Source organism: Charadrius vociferus, unplaced genomic scaffold, assembly GCF_000708025.1.
Source record: "Charadrius vociferus isolate BGI_N301 unplaced genomic scaffold, ASM70802v2 scaffold259, whole genome shotgun sequence".
Taxonomy (NCBI): Eukaryota; Metazoa; Chordata; class Aves; order Charadriiformes; family Charadriidae; genus Charadrius; species Charadrius vociferus.
Window position 1 is genome coordinate 5,355,848 of NW_009661368.1, and position 14,811 is coordinate 5,370,658.

The window sequence follows — 14,811 nt, forward strand, 5'->3', positions numbered from 1 at the left end:
CTGGAAACAAGGAAGTAACAGAAGCGACAGAGTCAAACATTTACTCATGTCCTCTGTGCCAGGAGTAGGTGGTAAACCTCTGCCTCGCAGGAGCTGCCCTTGGTCGGGGAGAACCTCTCGTTAGAAGAGCTCGATCTCCCACTGCTTTACTGCATGCCAATGCCTTCACCGTTACGTGCCAGATCTGCTCATACCTTTCCTGTGTTTGCACCCAAAGGGCCAGCTGAGAAACCCAGGAGCAGTTCCTGTATAGAGGATTCACCAGCCAGACTGAAGAGCAGGAGATTAACGCACAGGTAAAAGACAAGTCACAACTGGTAAGCATGGGACATGGAGAAATGCGGTTATGCCTTGCCCTGGTATCTCGGAGACACGTGTGACTGCATTTTTAAGAACAGCACCTAAACTGGTGCTTGCCAGATCTTCTTCACGGTAAATTTTGTGGCTACTTCTCACACGCACGGTGGAGAGACGAAGACTGGATTTTGAGATTCGTGCAAGGCAGAACCCATCAGTCCCAGATTTGCGGGCACAGTTTTGGAGGCAGAGCTTTGCCACCCAAAATCTGCCTCACCGTACTCACCGAATCTTCTGCCGTTCTGAGATTTGAAATCGTTTTTTATTTTTCCGGTCCTCTGCTCTACTCCCAGGGATCAACATGAGCCTAACCAGCTGCCTGGGACAGAAGGGCTTTGCTCGGCAGGGAAGGGGGAAGGCTACCGCCTGGACCGAGCAGTATGCGAAACGCTGCAAAGACGGTGTTGTGAATCCCTCCTTTGCAAAGCCAAAGGAAAGCGGACTGCCGACTGCTCAATCTTCTGCATCAAGAAACGAGGCGTGAGACGAGAGCAGCCGAGCTATCTTACCTTGCTGACGTGTTCAGCCATGGTGTGGTAATTCAGCCCAGCTTTGGACTTGAACTGTTTTTTGCAGTGCTGACACTTCAGGGCATCCTGCAGCTGAAGGAATTAGAGGCAAGTCACCAGGGAGGCCACGGGTCACCGTTCATTTTTCCAATGGCTGCTGCTGCTCATCAATAAGCCCCATGGGGAGCTGTTGCTGCAGCAGTACCCAGTGGTGGGATCCAGCAGGCAACACAGCATCCCTGTCCCCCATCCCAATCCCAGCCTGCAGCTCAGAGTTTTCTCTCTGTTGTCCTGGATACTGTTATCAAACACACATGCCCCAACTTTTGGCAAACATTCCATTTTGGATGTAGATTTAAGGCCCCACTGGTTGGAAACATCTGGACCTGGTGTCTTAGTCTTCCTGTTAAAGGGTTAGGAAAGAGAAGAAGCTTTGATCTACCAATATGTTAGTGGACTGTGCTCTGCGGCCCTATTAACTATGACAGATGCTGGCGTATGATACGTTTTGTGGGTGCCGGGGCTGGTTGGAATTAAGACAGTGCTGGACACGATCACAGCAGACTACTTCCCGCCTCATACTGCTCTGCTGTTTGACCCGACTTGCCCTCCCGAGTGACAGGAGGGGATGCATTAAATGCACACGCCGATGTACAAGAGGAACTTGCAAAGTGAGTAAGCAAATCGTAACTTTTGCTGCGGCAGGTACCGGAATTTATTGACTCAGGAGGTGAATGGTCTGGGCACCAAGAGACAGGATGTCTCAACAGGGAGATAGTGCCTGGATGGCTGTGGCCGTTCCTGCTCCTCCTGCCTGGCTGATGCCCCACCTTCATCACTTCCCCTTCAATCAAGCCTGGACTGGAAGCTGGAGAGGGAATGAAGACAGAGCTGCAAATCCCTTCTCATCCTGGAGCTCTGGGGAAATGAATAAACTCACTGCAGCTGTTTGGGAATGTCTCACTTGTACCTGTGCTCCCATCAGTCAATCCTGTTCCAGACCCCAAGCACTTGACCCTAACAAGTCGGATGCTAAAAGCTCCTTGACTCATCAGACACCAATGCCAGCCAATTTGAGCTCTATTCCTCGAGTTAACACTGAAGAACATGCCATCTCCATGTTCTAACAAGCCCTCCTACCTGACACGCCAGGAGGATACACCTGCCCTCATCTCCTTCAGGCCCAAGCATGTTGCAACTGTCCCCATCCCTTATTTCCTTTCCAAAACCAGAGGACACAGGGCACACTGCTTAGTGACAAGCAAGGGATGGAGAAAACAATTTCTGTTGTTTTATAAGAGTTTTGGGAGCATGCATAGCCTTTTCTCATTGTCCAGCTAAGAAATACTTCAGTCATTAAAGCAGAGAGCAAGCAGAGAGGGTGCCTGCACTCCGGGGGCACGTCTGATGGGGAAACCCTGTGCCTGTAGCAGCGGGCCCTCGCTAAGGACACGTCATAGGTTCGTCTCAGAGATGAAATGTTGAGAGCTGGGCCTGTGGTCATGCACTCAGAGCTTGGGGATTGTCCTCCCAGGGCCACAGGCTGCTCTGGTAGGGATGCTGCAAAGTAGCCCAGCTCCTGGAGCGGCAGAGTCAGCCCTGGCAAGGACTGTCCCTACCAGGGAAGGGTGACAAAGCACCCGCTTGTTGGGCTGGAGTACCCCGATTCCTCGGCTGAACATCCACTGGCCTATTTCTAGTGAGGAAGAGAGGCCTGAATCCTCTGGCAGAGTCACGCTCAGCAGGCTGGCCGGCCGTGCAGCATGCGTGGAGCCTGCCTGGATTGGGAGATGCTCCAAAGCACAGGAGATATGAGCAACGATGGCCAAGATCCTCACTCCACTGAAGCCAGGAGGATGTCAGAGGAGCGGGACTCTGCCCGGCATTGATGTCGTACAGGGCAGCCTCCCACTGCTGTATAAATAGTGAGGCAAAGGCTGAGGAGGCATTTACAGAAAATGAATGTGGAATCAAAGCCGAGCCACATATTTTCAAAGCAGGAGGCATCGATCCCACGTTGGCTTTTTGTGGCAATGGCTCTGCACCGCGCCAGGTGACGGATGAAGACGTAATCCTGTGCTCTGATGGATGGCCGTGTGGCAGAGAGACAATTTTTCACTGCACCACTACTGAACTCCTGCGTCTTGACAGCCTGCCTGAGCACATCCAAGCTCGGTGCCTGCCCGAGACGTGCTCTCATTCAACCACAATTTATCTGGCCTGATGCAAGGCATGGCACACAGCAAAATCCCACAGCCAGTACTCCGGAGGAGGCCAGATTAGAGACAACCCCAACTCCCCAGCCTTAAAACCATTTGTTTAGCTACTAGAAATACCCAACTCTGCTGGAGACACTGGGGCAAGTGGCCCGTACCACAAAGGGATGCAGAATCGCTGGGAATTAGGTGTCCAAATCCCTCTGAATCGATGCGAGGCAGCCAGCTCTGAAGATGACTAGCAAGTTCCCTATCAATCACAGCCCAGAACTGGTTTTAGGAGCACCAATATGCATTTAGTGTAGCACGTGTACACATCCATTCCTCTCCAAAATCCGTATGTGCACGATTGAATCAAGCAAGTCCTTACTTTCTGGCAGACATCCATGTGCTTTTTGAGCCCCACAACAGTTTTCCTGGTTATAACGCCACAGGTTGGACAGGCGACTTCACCCTTCTCGCTGATCTCTCGCTGCCACTGGTCCTCGGGGTTTGCTGGCGAGGGAGAGGAGAGAGGTGTTACACCCAGGCACAGACACCGCAACCTGCCTGGGCTGCTCGGCAGAGGACAGCCCTGTCGTAAGCTTTGGTTTGTTAGGCTGAAAAGCACTCAACTGGAAAAAGTTCCTGGTGTTAAAAAAAAAAAAGAGAAATAGTCTCCCAGGCATAGGCCAAGCCAGGTGCAAACCATGCAGGCACTTACAGCTCTGTCTGCCCCACACCTTCTGCAGCTGCCTGAGCAAACTGGGTCACTGGGCCACTTTACGTGGAGTTTCCCAACCTGTCGGCATTTCACGGGGAAAAGGAGGTTCACCTTTCCAACCCCGCTGGCATCCCGCATACTAGGAGTTAAAACATGATGCTGCCCTCGGCCACCTCACCTTGCCCTTCGTGGAGTAACTACCCCCTGCCAAACAAAACAATTAGCGGGAGTGAAACAAAGGTGAGCGTCTAGGCTCCATCCGGACGTGTGCCTGGAAAGCTTCCCTGGCACTCCTCTTCCCGGCAGACACACAGGCAGCTATGGGAGTGCTAGCTCCCAGCATCTGTTTATTTGAATGGCTGTGACCGGCTTAAAAAAAAAAAAACGAAATAAGAGATACTGGGGCCAAAACCTGCTCCCAGGTCCAAAGTTCATACCGTGTTCTCAGCAGAACAGCGCTGGGCTTCCAGCAAGGGAAGCCCAGTCTGAATAAAATCCGCCAAATCTGTTTATTTGGATGCTTTTGCACGGCTGTGAGATCAGAGTGTCATTTATTTGACTTTGAAAGCAGTGTAAGGCACTGCAGCTGTGTTTGTTTTTCACCTCCTGCATTCCTCCTGCTGTCAGAGCTCCCAAGGAAAGGCAGCAACCTGCACTAGGGTGTAGGCTGCACCTCTGAGAAGACATAATTATGCCCAAAGTTAATGCACTGGTGTCATTCATGGAGATGATGTCACAAAAATGCCATCATCCCAAACACTGACCCCAACTGCGGTCACACTGAAGCCAGGTGGAACCAGGATTTGGCTACCATCTCCCAACACTTGCAGCCGTCTGTCCTGGCAGTGAAGCAAAGGTAAAATACCCCTTTCAGGATGTCAGTTGTGGCTACACCACTATTTTAGGAGCAGTGGCTGTCCCCACACCTGTGATAAACCTCAAAAGGGCAGGAGCTGCATTCTCCTACTTTTGATTTTGGGCTGCTTTTGCTGACAAATCTGCTAGAAAAGTCACCCAGCAAACAGCCCACTGGGCGAGGAGGAGTGCGGGGACCACTAGCTGTGAGTGAAGGTGGGGACCGTGCAGGCTCGGAGCAGAGCACTGGACTGAGCTAATACGCAGCGAAGCTGCACGCAGAGCTGCTGCGTGTGCTTTGCCTCCACCAGCCTCACCTGCTGGAAGATGCACAGCCGTTTCCTTCTTCACACCAGCTCCTGGGGGTTTCTTTTTCAGCTCCTCCGTGTTCGTGCTCCCCTCCAGTTTCTTGGCTCGATGGGCTTTTGCCTTGTCCTCTGCTTTAACGAGACCTGTAGAGGGAGGGGATTTTTATTTGGTACTTGCTTTAACACCCTCAGAACAACTTGCATTTAGCAGGTAAAAAGTCTCTACCTCTGCCCTGAGTTGGCTGTAGGTCTGCCAAGGCTGCATATGTAGGATCAAGTCCATAATTATGACAAGCAATATCATAACAGCTTGTGGTATTTTGTAAACAGAATCATTTCCCCCAACCCAGACAGTTTCTGAACTATGGAAACACCACAGCAAAGTGGGGTAGGATGCTTCTGGCAAGGCAGACTGTGGGGAAGACAGGCTGGGGAAGAGGTAAAAGAGCATTTCGCAAGAAACTAAAAGGGGAAACTCGAACAGCAAATTCAGGATATAAAAACGATGCTCCTGCTGGTAAACCTGCACTGGAAAGGCTGTCTAACTGCTTAGACCAAGGAATTGGGGTCCCTCTTAGAAAACAGGGCAAATTCTGGGATCTCACACCAGATCCCACAGGACCTTTTGTCTCTGGACCTGTAGACAATTGTCACAGTAAACATAGGTCTCTCCTGGTCCCACCGGGTGCTGGGAAGGATCAGGAAGAAACAGAAGAGGAGGGGTGACTGAGCAACAGACGCATGGGGAAGAGGAAACCTGGTGCAGCCCTCCTGGGTTGCTGGTGACTGTCACCAAGCCTGCCTGCGAAGCGGAGAGGAACTCAAAGGCAGCGCTTTCCGCGCAGGCAGAGCGCCAGGCTCTCAGCCAGCATCTCCCGAGTGCATCCACCCTCCCACCTTGTCTGTGCCTCGTCCCCACACGGCTGCACGGGCAAAGCATGTGCTCCCCATTCAGCCTGCTAAAGGCATCACTGCCAATCACCGAAGAATCCTCCCTGCACCGAGCAGGGCCAAGTGAGCAAAAGGAGGCTCAGCACATGCTGAGGGCATGCTGGCAGCGACAGTGCTGCCCGATACCCCTCTGCTACGCAGAATCCCTCAGCAGCTCAAACACAACTTGCAAACGATGCTTTGGAAAGGTTAGTGAAGAGAGGAGGGAGGCTCCACCGCTCCACCCTGGGTCCACCCCCGCAAATCCACGTGCAGTTCAGCCCTGTGCCTGCGCTTCCACAGAAGGTGCTGGAGGCGACACAGTGAGTGCCAGAGTCAGATCCATACCCGCCCTGCAGGAGTCCACACGTCCCCGAATTTGTGGGTCGCGGCTCTCGCAAACCCAGGGTCTGAATGGAGACAGCACCCCATGACAGGCCGGCGGAACCCGTCTTCGGGGAGCAAAGTGCCACTTTGGATCCGGGGGATGGAGGGAAACGCATGCACGATCTTCACTCCCCATTCGAGGCAGCGCGTCACTTGGGGGACCAGCTTATTCTCAAGGAATCTACAGCAGATGTTTCAGTCTATGGCAGTGCCTCTGTGGGGAAGTTAAGAGAAACAACCCCAGACTTCCCAGGAGCCAGGGGACAGTAAATCGCAGAGACCACATCCAGCCTGCTCTTTCATAAGTGTTTAATTCCTTCAAAGCCTTTAGTGTCTCTCCCCTGAGTGCTTCTTGTACTGGAAGGTGCTGCCTCCTGCAGTGCCTGGAAATCTGCTTTGTATTTCCCTAGTTGAATGAATTTCATAGCCAGTCCAAATCCAGCTGTTCTTGTGTCAGGGATGCTCCAGGTTTCCTCCATCCTGTCCAGCCCAGTCAGGTGTATTTATGGAGCACGACCAGTCCCACTCGCTCTTGCTTTGTCAGGCTGAAGCAGCCAACTCCTGAGCCGCCTCTCAGAAAACATCCTGGTAACTTGTCTCTTCCCCCTTGAATTCATTTTCTTGAATGTGGGCGACCAGCACTGGAGACAATGTCTGAGGGACGGATGCGTCACCCAGCCTTTCTACGCAGCACAAATTCTTCTTGACGCCATTGGAAACACCGTGACATCCCAGGACAGTAGGATGATGATGAGATGACGTTTCTCTTGTCTCACCTGTGTCAGCAGCTCGTGACTCTTGTGTTACAGCTGGACGTACCCACATCCTTTCCTCTCTTCCCTCATTTCCCCACGACAGGCTCCCAAGCAGAGCAGACAGGGTTATCAATGCCAGCTCTGCTGCTGCCTTTCATTCCCTTTACGACACTCTTATGGTAAAAGGCACCAGCTCCTCTAGCATGATATCCCCAGGCTCTGGGTGGCTGTCACATATCTCCACCACAGGGAGGGCTCTTGGGGAAGGGGCTTCCCAATGTCCCAGGGGGAAGCTACAACCCTACAGCTGACCAGAGCTGTCTCCGTATTACCTTTCAGTCCAAATGTCCCCGAGATGGACGGCTGCTCCCCCGTAAATTTCTTAGGAGTTTTTTGTTTCCTTCCTGACTCAAAAGAGAGAAACAGAGAGAGAGATTTGGTCAAATAACTGTACTGCCAGGGGGGCTTCAGCAATCCCAGGGCACGGGGTGGGTACAAACTCCATGTCAGGAGTGGATCACCTTGAGGAGGCCTTTACCACTGTGAAATAGAGGGGCTGTCGAATGAAGCACCCACCCACCAAACAGTATCAGGATGCTGCTTCCCACCCCACAAAGCCAGGAGAAATAATGGTATCCAGGGCTCATTCAACGAGTGGAAGTGGTGGCTGTGTCCAGTGCCAAAAGCCACGTGGTTTCCACAGCCTCAGCAGCCAAGGTGGTGGTTCACTTTGGTGTTGCAAGCGGTGTAAACCCACGCCACGATGGGGACAACCATGGCCCTGCCTGCCAGCCCTGCAGTGGTAACGGGCACAGTGAGCCTCCTTACCCTGTCCCAACACTTCAGGAAAATGGGTTTGCCAGAACCACCCTGGTTTTAACTGCCACACTCCGTGAGGGCAGACAGGCTGACACGGCAGCTTGCTGTGCTGCAGGGAATTCAATCCATTTCTGATCCTACAGGTCCTACGGAAATACCTCTACCACAGCTACAACTGTTTTTTAACTCCCGGTGGAACTCACTGCTGCAAGAAACTGGGGGTGTGGGTGTGCAAATTATCAGGATGTTGAAACACGGCTAGATTCAGAGAGACACTTGCAGCAGCGTTGACTGGAGCAGAGCCCCTTCCCACGGGACACCCCTCTCTGGGCTCCTGAACCAGCGTAGCCCCGGGCTCTAATCTTACTGTGCTTCATCCTCTCGGGGTCTTCCTCCTGCAGCGAGGCCTGGCTGCCCCCCTGCTGCATGGCATCCTTGCCGCTCGAGGACTTTGCCGTGGGGGTGGCGGCTGCCATTGCCTCGGCTGCTGCGATCTGAAACTCCTTGCTCTCCCGGCTCTCTGCCAGGCACTCGCCATTCTCGGCGTGGTCCTGGGCCACGGCTTTTTCCGTCTTTGCCTGTTTGGGATGGATGGTGGGGCAAGCTGAACTCTCAGCAGCTCTAGGGCAAAGCACAGAGGGCTTGTTTAAAGAGGGATTGTTAGACAAACGTCCTGACACCTCTCCCCCCTCGCCAGCCCAGATCATGGGAATGGAGGCGGGCACCTTCCCCTTCTCCCAGCCGTCCCTATGCCACCACCGCGCAGCCCAGCCACAGCCCGATACCTTTTCTTGCCACTGCTCTTCCCAATGGCCTTTGGCACTTTGTTTTCTGCTTTGCTGGTTGGCACGGGCCGGTCCAGGTGATTCCAGAGCCGATGCTTTTCTAGCTGGGTTTTGGAGGTGAAGGCAGCTTCGCAGTATGAGCATGAATACGTCAGCTTCTCTGAGATTGCGCCCTGTGTGAAGCAGGGGGACACAGGAGAGCAAGGACATTAGACCATCAAAGGGACAGGCTTTTTCTGATGCAGGCATGAACACAAATCGTGTGTAATACCCTTCTGCCCCTCTAATGGTCCATGATCCCCCCAGGCCAGACCTCACACTGAACTGGAGGGAACCCAGTTCCTCTCACACACACCTCACGAACAGCCCCTAGTCCATCTAAGTCCACTCTCCATTTTAATCTCAAGTTTCTCATGGGTTTTAAGGCCTGAGAGGGGCTCTACCCTGTAGATGGCAATGTAAGAGCTGGCCACTAGAAAGGACAGACAGCCCTCTGGTCTCCTTACCCCTTGGCAGCGCTGATAATGGTACTTCAAGCCATAAATGCTGGGGAACTCCAGCCAGCAGCCTGAATTGGGACATTTCACCCTGGAGTGGGCTTTGAATTCATCCTTCCACTGGTTCATCAAAGGGAGCTGAGAACAGGAGAGACAAAAGACACAGCTGAGCAAAGAGCACCGCATGTCTGGTTGTGTGTTGGTGCATCCCAAGGGGGTCAGGGGGGCACACGGGATCTCTGATCGTTCCTGTCCACCCCTTCCCACTGCGCAGTTGCAAAGTTGACCCCAGGGCTGTGTTTCAGTGCAGCAGGTAACCCCACTAGCAAGAGGTGCTGGGACAGATACTGCAGGCTCTACAGGCTAATGATTCCTCCCGAGAATTTACCTTGCTGTGCCTCCCAGAGCACATGCACGCTCCCAGCCAGGCTGGGTAATAAATCAGGCCAGAAGTCGGCTGGGTGATTTAACCACCCCACATTTCATCTAGTCAGTAAATCACCCCATGCCCATGCTCTCATGACAAACTGCTCTGTGTGTTGTCCACGCTACCGTGCTGGAATTAAACTGCACAACTCTGTGGGGAATAAATCACCCCCTCGACGGTGCTGCCGGATCATTAGCCAAACCTGACGTGGCTGCGAGAGAATCCAGCTCATCTGGGAACGGCCCCGGAAAAGGGAGTCTGGAGGGGGATACTGTACCCCACCAGGGTTTTGGAGGATGCTGGGTGCTGGCGTGGAGGAGATTCAGGGGCCAAAAATGTCGAGCCCAAGACAAGGCTGCTCTGAAGATTAAACCAGCGGGAAGGCAGGTTTAAGCCTGGAGTGGGGCTGGCTGAAGTGTGCCGTGCAGCAGGATGCAAAGAGAAAGTCAAAGGGAGCAAGGCAGGGAGGGTATCAGGGATCAGAGCGCGCAGGGTCTTACGGGGATGTCTTTCAGCGCCTGGTTCTCAGCCTTGGGTCGTCCTTTCTTCCTGCCTTCGGTTTTGTCACTGGTTGCATTTCCTGCCAACAGATGCAGCACACGTCTCCCACTGTCCAGCCAGCCGTGCCGGAGGAGCCGCCGTCCCGGCAATCCTGCTGCCCGGCTGGCTCCCTCGCTCTGCGTGGAGTCCACCTCATCTCTAGGCTGCCATGCCCCAGCCCTGGCAAAGCCAGAGATTCTCCTTTGGAAGGCAATGCCAGCTCCCCTGCAATTCAGTGCACAGCCCCTACACCTGCAGATACCCACACAGGTGACGGCTGCTTCTCCTGGTGTTTGCTGACCCCCCCTCCTTTCATTTACACAGAGCAGATCCAGCCCAGCTGGGGCTTGCTTTGGAAAACCACTCTTGCCTTTGGGTTGGAAGAAATCCTTCAACAACTATGCTACTTAGCAAAAGAAATCTGCATCTAGGTCAGCACGCTGGGCCCCGGGCAGGCTGTCAAGGACAGAAATGCCCCATCCCCTTTGCACGGCCAGTGCGGCTGAGCAACCCCAGGGCTACAGGAGGACACTGGCCCAGGTAATGCGATGAGCACACGGAGAGCAGCAGGGATGGGGATGGCCCCAGACCGGATACTTCAGCTCACAACGGCAGCAAACTCCTTGATTTCAAACCCAAAATGGATTAAGCAAAGCAGTACAAACACCACAAATTTTACCAGCGTTTGTATGCAGGGGCTGAGGGCAGTTCACCAAATCAATCCACTTTCACATCCAACCTTCAATCTCTCCGAGCAGGATCAGAGCACCCTCGTCACCCCAAAGGTCTGGGGAGCCAGGCAATACCCTGCTTCCATCGCCCAGCGCCATCCCCCCACAGCTTTGTGCCCCAAACAGGCCTTAGGCTGCATTTTGAGGGCTAACCCGTAACTTTAAGTGATACTGGCAGTCAGTGTAACCCACAGACAAGCTGGACAGATCCAAGTGGCCAACGGTGTACAGAAATTCGGGCTGAGATCTAAGAGGGCTTAATCAATAGGACTGGGAATAAAAGCCATTTGCTATGAGAACAGAAACAAGCCAAAAAGCATCCCTGAGAAGGAAACCCCAGAACAGCTAGGAGAGGATAAATGAGATTTAAAAAACTCTAAACAACCTGTAAAACACTCTTGTCTGGTGAAAACCAGGTAAGAAGAAAAGGCTGCAAGCTGAGCCAGCAATCCTTCCAGCTCCTGAGAAACCAGAGCTCAGCTCCAAGCCTGGCACTGGCTGTACTCGGAAGTCAATCCAGGATTTTTTTTTTGGAACAAGGGAGAGAGATCAAACAGAAAGCCAACCAGTTACCTACAAGGCACTGCCAAAACCACACACTCTCTCCCTTTTCATGCCTTCTGCCCCAGCAGCCAGGGGTAAAATAGCAAACAAGACAGCTGGCTCATCTATTTCCAGTCTCCTGAAGTCACTCCAGCTGGTTTGCTCCACTTTGATACCTGTAAAAGCATCCCTTGGTGATGTAGCATCCTTTGGGAATCCCCCTAGCCCAGAAGGCTTCATCTGCAGGACGTGGTGACCTTTATGGACTATAAGAAAAAGTCCCTAAAAAGCCACTTACCTGCCCCTCGCCTTGCAAGGTAGCCTCTAAGCTGTCCCAAAACCACCCCGTTCAGTTTGGACTCCTACCTGCCTCGCTCCTGCCCCTAAATGGCTCACGGCCCTAAGGAGAAGGGAGGGTTTGGAAGCACAGCCCCAAACCATGCTAGTTCTGGAGCAACAGTACAGGCTTCATTTCAAAATCCTCAGTGAGTGCCCGAGAAGGATGTCTGCGCATCGCAGCTGCCCTCTGCATTTTGTAGTTTCTCCAGTTCTCTAAGTGCACACTTAGACCAGGTTTTTCCTCCACAGACATGTAAGCAAGGGCCTCGCTACACATGAAACGCAGCAACGTTTCTTGCACATCAAGGGACTCCACGAGCTGGGAGTTTATGAAAAAACACCAAATCATACAGGATTTGCAGCAAGGTATACGCACGTATGTTCATAGTACGGACAGCTGGAGTTCATTCCCCTCAGCACTAAGTTACACCCCTCTGCTAGCAATTACGGCTTCAACCGCCTCAAGGGAAGCATGGCATTTGGGAAACATTTAGGGCACAAGCATTTCCCTGAGAGGCCACTGATTTTGGGTCCCTGATCTAAGGTACATCTCTGGGGTTCGACCCTCACCCTGGGTGCAGGCATCCCTCGGTATCCAGGGCTGCCGCTAGCAAGGTAAAGGCAGCGAGAGCCTCTCTGTGTCCGCAGAGGGGATCTGCCCGGCATAAGCAGACAGGAGAAAAAAAAATATCTCCTTGGGCCTGGAGGTTCCTGGATAGAGAAATCAGCTATCCATCAGAGTGACAGCCCTTAGCAAGCGGGTCCCCCGGGGCTCGTACGCTCGCAAGCCTCCATCCCGGGGGCCGCGACACGGGAGACAGCAGATGGTCTGAACTCATTTAAGCCTTTCCATCGTTTGATGTAACACTTAGCTACCAACACGATAAATAGGCGGTGAGACACCCATCTCATTAAGCCCGACGCACGCCCCTCGAAAGGGAGAGGCTGTCTCCATCCCTCCCCTCCCGTTCCCAGGGACCGGCTCTCTGCAGCTCTGAGGGCCTGGGGCTTTTTTGGCCCAGCACAGACCTTGCCGGTGGGTTGAAGCGAGGAGCAGAGGCATGCTGAAACCCGATGCACTCCCACCTCCACGTTTTGGCAGCCCCCCCCAGCCCCTGTTGCTGGGCTCGTACCCTCTGCCCCATCCACCTCCGGGGAAAGAATTCCTTACCGAGCTTGGGCAGCTCTGCCGGTGGGTTTATCCTTGTCTCCGTCCTGCTTTCTTTGCTGGCAGTGGGTTTGTGAGAGCCTGCAGTTTTCCTTCCACCTTTACAGGCATAGGAATCCGCCATCTCTGAAAGAAGCAGGGGAGGCGTTAAAATTCACTCCTCGGAGCCGGGAGCAACACATGCTGAAAGCAAGGAGAGCTGCTGGGGAGGGAGGGAAATAAGAAAACTATCATGCAGCTTAAAGGTTCCCACAAAGAGAAGAAACGTGATGTGTTTCTGAGCATTTGTTCTACGGTCGAGCAACGCCATAGACATGGCTGAAAAGCTGCTTTCATTATAGGCTGGTTTCTCCTCCACATATAACGGCAAAGACTTTATTAAAAATTATGGGCTGACTTTGCCCAGAGAAGTAGCGAATAAATGGCCTTTCCTCTTCGTTTATTTCTCTGCTTTCATTTAAGACACCAAAAGAAAGAAAAAAATAGTGAGTTTTAATGAACAGATGTAGTGATAAATTTCCAATTTTCCTTATTAATGGGAAACTGTTATAAACTAAGAATTGTTAATGTTATCTGAATTTTCCGTATTAATAATTCAATTTGGCTTCTCTATAAATAATGAACATCAGGAATTATCGCAGAAGGCCCAATCTCACTCCTGACGGAAACGGGCAGCAGGACACCCCTCCATTTCGGCAGTGCCAGGATGAAACCCACGGCGCCGCTGGCTCTGCTCCCGCTGGGTTTCAAGCACCTTCCTCCCCTCCCGAAGCACAAGCAAAGACATGTCCGAGTACGGGGGCTGCGTCAGAAGATGCTGCGCATGGCCCCGGGGAAAAGGAGTCCTCCAAGCCTCCATAACGAGAGCATCAGGCCCTTGGGAGGTGATTCCCCAAACCACCATGGCCTTGAGACCTTGGTCGGGACTCGATGCTGATGCTCAGCCAGGCGCTGGCAGTGTGACTAAGGGAAGTGCCAGTTGGTGCCTTCTTCACCTTTGCTCAATGCTCCTCTCCCCCCGACACAGGTTTTTTTAAACCACAGATTTGACTCGTCACCCCCATTCCTCCCAGGAGATCACATTTGCGTCACTTCACTCAACGCAGTTGATGCCCTGAGCATCCGCCTGTCCTCATGCCCAGAGGGACAGCGGAGGTCGGGGTAGCATCTCCCGTGTGCCCGGACTGCTGGCCATGCCATCAACACGCGGGACATGAGGATCCGACAGTCCTTTCTGAGGTGCCCTCCAGGACTTTCTGTGTGGGATTGGGCACTCTGCATCGCACGCAGCCCAGATGCTCCGAGAAGAACTGGCAAAAGTGTTTGGCTGGTGACACACATGTGGTTGTTTGCACGGACACAAAGGTTAATCGGATCAAGTGAGAAATTCCAGCCTTGGCAACAGGTTCTCTGGCACTTGGTGCTGAACACAGTGACCACTTATTCAGTTAATTTGGGCTCTTTCGGTGCGAGATCTGGGTAGGAGCTGCAGCCTGACTGCTGGTGGCTCCTTCCCAGGGACGGTTGGTCTCTGGAGCAGGGACAGAGAGGGGTCCCTGCAGCCCCTTCCCAAATCACAGCTCCACTCTCACCGGCATGGGCACTGCTACTGTCCCTGATCCTACAGGGACGAACATACCAGTCCCCTTCCTTCTTATACTGCCTCCCGGCACCTCTGCTCCTCTGAGCGATCCCCAGTCAAGTCACTCAAAGAAAAAAGTTAAAAAAGACAAGACTAAAGACAGACCAGCGAACTGAAAGCTGAAGACAAGATCTCCACACTTCACAACAGAGTGAAAACCAGGGACAAACACACTTCACAACAGAGTGAAAACCAAGGACAAACAAGAGTTTACCCAACCTGTGCCAGTGCTGAAATACAACCCTGCCGTGGCTTTGCCCCCTGGGCCAGGCACACATCCCAGTGGGAGAGTGGAGAGAG

At 52.9% G+C, this 14,811-nt stretch overlaps 1 protein-coding gene across 1 annotated transcript in view; it reads right to left on the bottom strand.

The window, feature by feature from the left end:
• ZNF512B (zinc finger protein 512B) overlaps positions 1–12,993 on the bottom strand; it is a 26,134-nt gene extending 13,141 nt beyond the window's left edge. The window contains exons 1-9 of the mRNA XM_009893428.1: positions 12,873–12,993; positions 10,049–10,128; positions 9,131–9,259; positions 8,625–8,797; positions 8,207–8,460; positions 7,353–7,424; positions 4,958–5,092; positions 3,453–3,577; positions 867–959 (exon numbers count right to left, since the gene is read on the bottom strand). Of these exons, the coding sequence (XP_009891730.1) occupies positions 867–959; positions 3,453–3,577; positions 4,958–5,092; positions 7,353–7,424; positions 8,207–8,460; positions 8,625–8,797; positions 9,131–9,259; positions 10,049–10,128; positions 12,873–12,993 (1,182 nt within the window). The remainder of the gene's footprint in view (positions 1–866; positions 960–3,452; positions 3,578–4,957; positions 5,093–7,352; positions 7,425–8,206; positions 8,461–8,624; positions 8,798–9,130; positions 9,260–10,048; positions 10,129–12,872) is intronic.
• Between the last annotated feature and the right edge of the window lie 1,818 nt (positions 12,994–14,811).